Source organism: Megalobrama amblycephala, linkage group LG17 (genome assembly GCF_018812025.1).
Source record: "Megalobrama amblycephala isolate DHTTF-2021 linkage group LG17, ASM1881202v1, whole genome shotgun sequence".
NCBI classification, from domain to species: Eukaryota; Metazoa; Chordata; class Actinopteri; order Cypriniformes; family Xenocyprididae; genus Megalobrama; species Megalobrama amblycephala.
In genome coordinates this window covers 41,991,046-42,000,118 of record NC_063060.1, presented here as the reverse complement: position 1 = coordinate 42,000,118, position 9,073 = coordinate 41,991,046, and the positions used below count along the sequence as shown (strand labels likewise).

The following is a 9,073-nucleotide window of genomic DNA, read 5'->3' as shown; positions in this document are numbered from 1 at the left end:
TGTGTGTATTTATATATACATAATAATTATACACAAAACAAACACGCATGTATTACGTAAACACAGACTCTTATTTTGTACATGATAATCACGATGATCGTTGAACAGCCCTAATCCAAACAGTTGACAGTATCCATTGACTTCCATAGTAGGAAAAAAATTTCTATGGAAATCAACTGTCTGGTTACCAGCATTCTTCAATTTATGATGTTATAATACACTTTTCCCTACCCCATCCCGTGCTATTCATTTTATTTGTGCATGTCTTATAAAAAAACAGCAGTCTCTGTGCTGGGTTGCGTCAGGATTCAGGAAGGGCATCCCGTGTAAAACCTGTAGCAAATCCACACCGTATGAACAGGAATGCGCCAGGAAAGAAGTCTTAAGGTCATAAAAAGCTTTACATTTGATTTTAAAAAACCCTGGATAATCATGTAGTGAAAATCTGGGATTGTGACGTCCGAGGTTGAGCCAATATTGTTGTGTGGTGCTGGTCGGGATGCTCAAACAGAGCCACAATATTTACATTAACATTTTAATGCTGAATAAATTATGCAAACATCAAATTGTCTTAGGCAATGAACAGTCACTTTAGCTGTTTAAATGTATTTAAGAGAGGGTGTGATTTGTAGCTACGCAATTATAGACAATGGAAAACAGCAGCTCTGATTTTGTTTACTCATGAACACACAGTTTGTGAACAAGGGAGATTTCTGCCAAGACATCTGAACCTGTTGACTAGCATCACACAGGAAATACAGCTGTTCAAGCACTGTTGGTTGTGATCCGTCACTTCTTGGTGAGCAGCTTCGGAAGACACTCGCTTTATTTTAATTATGAATGCTGTGACCTTTTTTCTCTCCAGCTATTCAGAAACACTAATGTCTTTGAAATTCAATTTTACAAACCATTGCATCATTGTTTTGGTCATCGTTTAAATGAGTCTTGGCTTCTTAAACATTTTAGGGAGTTTCTTGACCGCCACTGATGCCTTTGGCTAACTGGTTTGGAAGACATTTTCTCTTACAAATCAGCTTCGGAAGAGGATGCGTTGTGAAAAGCACTCTACAAATAAATTAATATTTAACAATGGAAATAGACACTGATATGCATGGCTGACTGAGAAGCTTTGTTCTCTGGCCAGAGCTCACATAATTCTGGCCCTATGAAGTGCTGATGAAATTGTGCCCGTCTCAGTATTTCTGGCCTTGTTTTGTGTGTGTATATTTACAAATGTTCCGATCATCTTTGAATTCTAATTATTATTTCATATGCCAAACAACCTCACTCACACTCTTCTCAAATGATGTTGGACAGAAATCAAAATTAATCAGCCTTACAAATATATAAATTATAACGTTCCTATCTCTATATTTGGAAGCCTATTTCTGACACATACAGTAAGAAAAAAGTTATAATTATGAGATAAAATGTCATAGTTATGAGATTAAAAAGTTGATTCAAAAGTAAAAAACTGAAGGGGGGAAAAGTCAGAATTATACGGAAGAGGATTAGGGCCAAGCAATAATAAAAAAATAAAACCATCTCGAGATTAAAGTTGTTCAATTTCGAGAAAAAAGTCGAAATAAAATGTTGAGAATAAAGTCATTAAATTACGAGAAAAAAGTCGTTAAATTATGAGAACAAATTCGTAATTTAACAAATTTGTTCTCGTAACTTAACAACTTTTTTCTCATAATTTAATGACTTTATTCTCAACTTTTTATCGACTTTTTTCTCAATTTAACGACATTTTTCTCATAATTTAATGACTTTGTTCTCGTAATTTAACGACTTTTTTCTCATAATTTAATGACTTTATTCTCAACATTTTATCTTTACTTTTTTCTCAAAATTTAACGACATTTTTCTAATCATTTAACGAATTTGTTCTTGTAATTTAACGACTTTTTTCTCATAATTTAACAAGTTTATTCTCAACATTTTATCTTTACTTTTTTCTCAAAATTTACCGACATTTTTCTCATCATTTAACGAATTTGTTCTCGTAATTTAACGACTTTTTTCTCATAATTTAACAAGTTTATTCTCAACATTTTATCTTGACTTTTTTCTCATAATTTAATGACTTTATTCTCAACATTTTATCTCGACTTTTTTCTCAAAATTTAACATTTTTCTCATAATTTAACGAATTTGTTCTCGTAATTTAACGACTTTTTTTCTCGTAATTTAATGACTATTCTCAACATTTTATCTCGACTTTTTTCTCGAAATTTAAAAAAAAATTTCTCGTAATTTAATGAGTTTATTTTCAACAATTTATTTTGACTTTTTTCTCGAAATTTAACGAGTTTTTTCTCGTAATTTAACAAGTTTATTCTCAACATTTTATTTAGACTTTTTTCTCGAAATTTAACGACATTTTTCTCATAATTTAACTAATTTGTTCTTGAAATTTAACAAGTTTTTTCTCGTAATTTAATGACTTTATTCTCAACATTTTATCTCGACCTTTTTCTCGAAATTTAATGCGTTTTTTCTTGAAATGTAACAACTTTAATCTCAAGATGGTTTTTATTTTTTTTTTATTATTATTATCCTAATCCTCTTCTGTAGGAATTATGACTTTGGTATATTATAATTATAAAAAGTCAGTTTTGTCTCATAATTTTAACTTTTTATCTCATAATTATGACTTTGTCATAAATATGTTTTACCAAAGCATGAGTTTTTCTTAGATGGCAGAAATAGGGTTCCATATATGAATTAACATTCATGCATTCTTTCTACAAATCATTTTTGTAACATACTTTGTCCTCACCTCAGCAGGTTTTAATGTCTTTATAATATTCAAAAGCTATTTGTTTATCTGATTATGTCCCAGATTCATTTGTTTGTGTGGGTCATAAGAATAAGACTATTATAATTCCAATGGGCTACTGAATAATAAAAACAAATGTCTTAGTTGCATAATATTGCCTCTGTTACACTCATCTACTAAACTAGACCAAACCAGAGCACTGTGGGCGGGTTTATCAGATTAATACATTAAGTTTGGGGCGGGAGGATAAAGTTTCGGAGACTCTCAACATCAACACTTAAGAACAGAGTCACTGCTGTCTGTGTGAAAATGAGCAGCAGTGGCGCCCGACGCAGGGCTGCTTCAGTGCCGGACTCAGACACCGACAGAGAACCAGCAGTGGCCTTGAAGAAAGAGATCGGACTCCTCAGTGCATGTGGTATTATTGTAGGTAAGTCTAAGAAAGTGTGTTTTATGCTTTATTTTACCTCTTTTAGTCTCCTTCCACTTTTTATATGATAGAAAAATACATGTAGAAGATAAAAAGTAGGCCTATAGTTTTGTCCTCTGAATGCATAAAAGATATTTTGAAGACCATTCAATGAAAGTTAAGGGGGTCCAATGTTGTTTTTATTGTAGGGAGGGTATTTTTTTTTCTTTCCAAAATTTCCTCTTTTGTGTTCCACATAAGAAAGAAGAGCATACAGGTTGTATGATCACATATTGAATAAATATAATATTTTAAAAATTAAAGAAAATGATGTACTGTATAATATTATTCAATATGTAATTTAAAGGTGCAGTAAGCAATTTCTGAGAAACGCTGTTGATATTTGAAATCACCAAAACAAACACACCCCTACCCAAAAGGAGCACACCCCTGTCTTGATAGCCCCGCCCCCAAATTCACAAACACGCTATGCAACACAGGCACCGCCCCCTCATTAGTGTATACGCCCCTTAATGCTGATTGGCTGCAAGTGTGTTTTGGTGCTTGATCCATTTCCAGTGTTGCCAAGTCTGTGGTTTTCCCGCAGAATTGGGCTACTTTAACACTGTTGCCGTAGGTTGTTTTTCAAGTCTGTGAGTTGAAGCGACCCCAAATAACATGATATTTATTCCCTGGAATGCGAATTTAACCAGGAAAACCCCACCAAAAACATGGATTTTACCCCACGGAACGATTTTTACCAGGGGACCCCACCCCTGAAACGAAATTGGGCTAGTTTTGAGTAGCAATTTGGATGGTTTTGTTGTGAAAACCTGGCAACCCTGAGCATTTCTCAGAATTCGCTTTCTGCAATGAACGGCCAAAACGCATTAAAAAGTTTTACGATTTTATTTGAAAACAGTCTAATGTAAACAGCCTATAAGGGTACGTTTACATGACAACGATATGCTTCAAACAGAGAACTTTTTAAATTGAGTTTTCAGCATACAGTCGACACCATTGTCAAAACGAACCCCAATCATACGAATCTGTGAAAATGAGTAAAAACGCTGTATTCTGCTGTTTGGCCATTAGATGGCGATGAAACACTGAACGTGCATGTGCATGATGTCATAGTTTTCACAGATTTGCGTTTTTTGTTGTTTACACAGAGACCAAAACGCCGTTGTCGTGTAAATGAATGGCTAAAACGCATAAAAAGTTTTCCGTTTTTAGTTGAAAACGGTGTCGTGTAAACAGCCCCTCAGAATTCGCTTACTGCAGCTTTAAGGGTACGTTTGAACGACAATGATGTACTAAAAACGGAAAAGATTTTTCTTTGTACAGATGACAACGTTGTCAAAAAGAGTCCTGTTCACACGGATCCGCGAAAATGACTAAAAAAAAAAACACTATATCATGCATGCCAGGCCAGTAGTTGTCACTTTGTAAAGAAGCCTTCGTGCCGGCGCACATTCTTTTTCAGAGCATTCGCGCCAAACGCGCATGTCGTCACCGTTTTCACACATTCGCGTTTTTGTAGTTAACATGGAGATGATAATGATATCTTTTTCAAGAACTTGCACTTTGAAACCCGTTTTCAAAAGTTTACATTTTCAGGCCCCCAAAACGCTGTTGTCGTGTAAATGAACGGCCAAAACGCATAAAAGTTTATTTGAAAATGGTGTCGTGTGTAAACAGCCCCTAAGTGAGAAATACAGTAGGCTGTTTGAACACTGAATCTTACCAGAGCAAATGCAGCGGGAGTTCAAGCAGGCAGTGCCCAAGGAAGGATTATAAAACGGTGAAGAGATTTATCAGTAGGAGTGCAGTGTTAGGTAGCAGGTTCAAACCTAAACTAGGTCACTACATGGCATGTAATTTAGACTTGAATTGAAGCTCACCAACATGTCTTTGCCAGTTTACCTCACTGCTGGGTTAATGCATGTTATCTGAGATTTAAGCTGTGAGTTTGGGTTACAGTCGGGTCACTATCTTCCTGGCAATAGTAAGTGTGTGTGTGTGTGTGTGTGTGTGTGTGTGTGTGTGTGTGTGTGTGCGTGATTGTTTTAAGGCCTTAGGGTTTTCACATAAAGCTGTTAAGGATCAGTGTTGTCAACAGGTTCAGGTTTTGGATGAGCCATAAATTGGATAATTGTTAATATCTCCTCTCATGACTGTGCCTGGAGAAAGAAAACACCAAAATGCTCAATTGCCATTGTTCCTGTTTTTGCTTTGGATAAAGCACTAGATTGACCTAAAAAGGTGAAGGCTAGGATTAATACAGACAAATATAAAGCCCTGGAATGCAAAATAATAATAATAATCTTAAAATTGTTTCAATAATCTCTATTTTTTTTTTTATATTGTTTGCATGTAATTTTTGTTGATGTTTGTTTCCCCCCCTGCATTTTAATTTACACACACACACACATATATATATATACATATAAACTTAACCCATGTAATTACCTTATATTACCCAGTACTTTCTTAGGTAAGTAGAATGTAAGTGGGTCAATGACATGACGGGTCATTTTTTGTTCAAAGACCTTAATAATAAAAAACAAAGATATGACATCCAAAGTACGTAAGGTAGTACAACTAGATCTCTTTCATTGAATCCAAAAGGTTTTAATTATTTTGCTACATGTAAAGGTATTTTAAAGATTTTGAAGTGTCAAAAGGTCATTTGGTTTAACCATCCAAAGGTCAATACAGCCATTTCATATGTGATTAAAATATCTTAAAATGTATACATTTTTTATTCTGGCATGATTTTATAACATTATATATCAACATAGAGCAAAATGGTGTCTGGAATAACAATGAATGTCTGGAAAAATGAATTTCATTGATGTCATTCAGAGTAACCAATATAAAGGGACCATTTTGGATCAAGTCATGCAGTCAGTATCATGTGACAGGATGTGACATCATTCAGACACGTCCTGCAAAGGACCACATGGTCATGAAGCAAAGTAACTAAATTTGAAAAATCCATGTTTTCACGTGCTCATATGCATGTCCCGAAACATTATTCGCTATAAAACATGGAAAATGTTGTAATATTTTAAAAACTTGTACTAAATATAACATGTTTGATTGTTCTTTTGCTAGCTAGCTAGATATCAGCCTGTTAGCATTGTTTGAAAATATCGTCATGCGGTAAAACCAAACGTGTCATTTGGTAAAACAGAAATTTTGGTTTAACCGAATGACTTTTTTGGTGACAAATTTTGTCCATCTTGTAAAAAATGACAAAAGCAGTGTTAATTGATTATAAAAACCACATCATCTCACTGTTAACACTTAATAAAACTTCAAAATTAATTATATCTCCATTATGTTTTGTTTTTTTTACACTACCTTATTCGTCAATGACCCAAGTACATAAGTGCATGTAACGTTACCGTAAAATAAAGTGCAACCTTGTTTTGTTTTCTTTTGCTTGCATACAATTAAAGTATTAGTCCACTTTTAAATACACTTTTCCTGATAATTTACTCACCCCCATGTCATCCAAGATGTTCATGTCTTTCTTTCGTCAGTCGAAAAGAAATGAAGGTTTTTGAGGAAAACATTCCAGGATTTTTTTCCTTTCAGTGGATTTCAATGGCTACCAACAGATTGAAGGTCAAAATTACAGTTTCAGTGCAGCTTCAAGGGCTTTAAACGATACCAGACGAGTAATAAGGGTCTTATCTAGCGAATCGATCGGTCATTTTCGAAAAAAATACAACCGTTTATGCTTTATAAACAAAATATCGCCTTCAACGTACTTTCCGCTTCCGCATTCTTCATAACGCTTACGCTGAATATCCTACGCCTTCCGTATTCTACTTACGGAACGAACGCGGCGCCAGTTTCGTTTTTTTCCGTAAGTAGAATAGGGAAGGCGTAGGATATTCAGCGTAAGCGTTATGAAGAATGCGGAAGCGGAAAGTACGTTGAAGGCGATATTTTGTTTATAAAGCATAAACGGTTGTATTTATTTCGAAAATGACCGATCGATTCGCTAGATAAGACCCTTATTACTCGTCTGGTATCGTTTAAAGCCCTTGAAGCTGCACTGAAACTGTAATTTTGACCTTCAATCTGTTGGTAGCCATTGAAATCCACTGAAAGGAGAATAATCCTGGAATGTTTTCCTCAAAAACCTTTCTTCGACTGACGAAAGAAAGACATGAACATCTTGGATGACATGGGGGTGAGTAAATTATCAGGAAAAGTGTATTTAAAAGTGGGCTAATCCTTTAAAATTCAGTGTTAACTTTGGCTGAAGATTAAATAGTAGAATATAGATTGTTCTATGGACTATATGCACGGAGCGTTCTTTAGAACTTCCGCATTAATATAAGCCAGCTCGAAAACTTCCGGTGAGATGTCATTTGCTGGTGTGTTGAGCATCAGTAGTGTAATACTTAGTTTATAATCAGAATATAGGCACTTAAATAGTCAGGCATAGCATTAATTTAGTTATTCAAACGTAAGACAGCATAAAAAAATAAAAAATAAATAAAGACGTACCTCAATGTTCCTCCTCGGCTAGATTCAATTCGACCATTAGTTTTCACACTTTTATGTGAAAAAAAAGCTTCAAAAATTAAAGATTTATTGTGCACTTTAGTTAGATTAATTGAATAAAATGTGTGTTTTCACAAGTGTGCTGAAATCATTGATCTTGTGCTGCACTGACTGCAGCTGCTGTGATTATAAGAGAGAGCGCAGTGCTCGCTTTCTGTGTAATTCATTCACAATAAAAGTTATTGTTTTTCATAAGATTTTGTGAGTATTTCATACGTCACATTGACAAAATTTTAATGTATTTTAAACCTAGTTATTTTATAATGTTTAATATTTAGTCAAAAACGAAATGAAAAACGTTTAGAGGAAATAGCTGATATGTGCGCAAATAAATGCTACTTTGCCGCCACCTGCTGGTTAAAGTGCTAATTACTGTCTTTTTTATTTTTAAATAAGTGTTTTCTATCAAATGTTAAATTTCCTACATTTTTAAACGTTCGGTTTTACAATGGGGACAATCTCAGAAGGATTCAAATAATGTTTGTGGTTATCACATTAAAAATAACATTTGAAGTGCTGGGGAAAAAATGTGTGTGCGTGTCTAATTACAGACACTGCGTTTTTAAACGGTCCTAATAGCTTCGTCTTTATTGCAATCAATAAAACTGGTTTATTGGCAAATTAGGTAAATGTAATAACTGCATTAAAATATAAATACAACATTAAAAAGTCAACCATAGATGGTTTTGTGTCGATGTACGACGACTACAGAATGAACAGCTAATAGTTCACCGGAAGTGCCCGAGCTGGCTTAACGACAACCAGGAAGTAACCCGTGCATATAGTCCATTCCATGTGTTACACGCAGTACACAAAAATAAATAATGAAGGAAAGAGACTCAGGAAGGTGCTTCAATAATAAATAAAATGCAGTTCAGAGCTTCTAGTACAAGTGGCAATACAGCTTACTTCATTCATTTTCCCAAATCTCTGGAGAATTCCATCTCTTTTCTGTTTCCAAACAAAGAAACGTTTCACTGGTGAACAGGTGTTAACAATGAGCATTCTTAATATTTCACCAGACTGGTTAAAACCAGCCCTCAAGGTCACAGAGCACTGAAGAAAACCTTACAGGAGAAGAACACAGAGACAGAGACATGTCTTTTTCAGGATTCTTTGAAATATAGAGAGTTTATGTGATATAAATATAAAGAACAGGATATTTATATGCATTTACGGTCACTTTTGATCAATTTAATGCATCCTCGCCAATATATATAGCCCATATGTGCTAGTCCGATATCCAAAACAACTGGCATTAATAGAGAGTTGTATCTACCTTTCTTCTAATT

General features: G+C 34.5%; 1 protein-coding gene across 1 annotated transcript in view; it reads left to right on the top strand.

The window, feature by feature from the left end:
- The first annotated feature begins 3,035 nt into the window (after window positions 1–3,035).
- Window positions 3,036–9,073, top strand: part of slc7a8b (solute carrier family 7 member 8b) — a 16,435-nt gene continuing 10,397 nt past the window's right edge. The window contains exon 1 of the mRNA XM_048164227.1: window positions 3,036–3,215. Within this exon, the coding sequence (XP_048020184.1) occupies window positions 3,095–3,215 (121 nt within the window). The 5' untranslated portion in view covers window positions 3,036–3,094. The remainder of the gene's footprint in view (window positions 3,216–9,073) is intronic.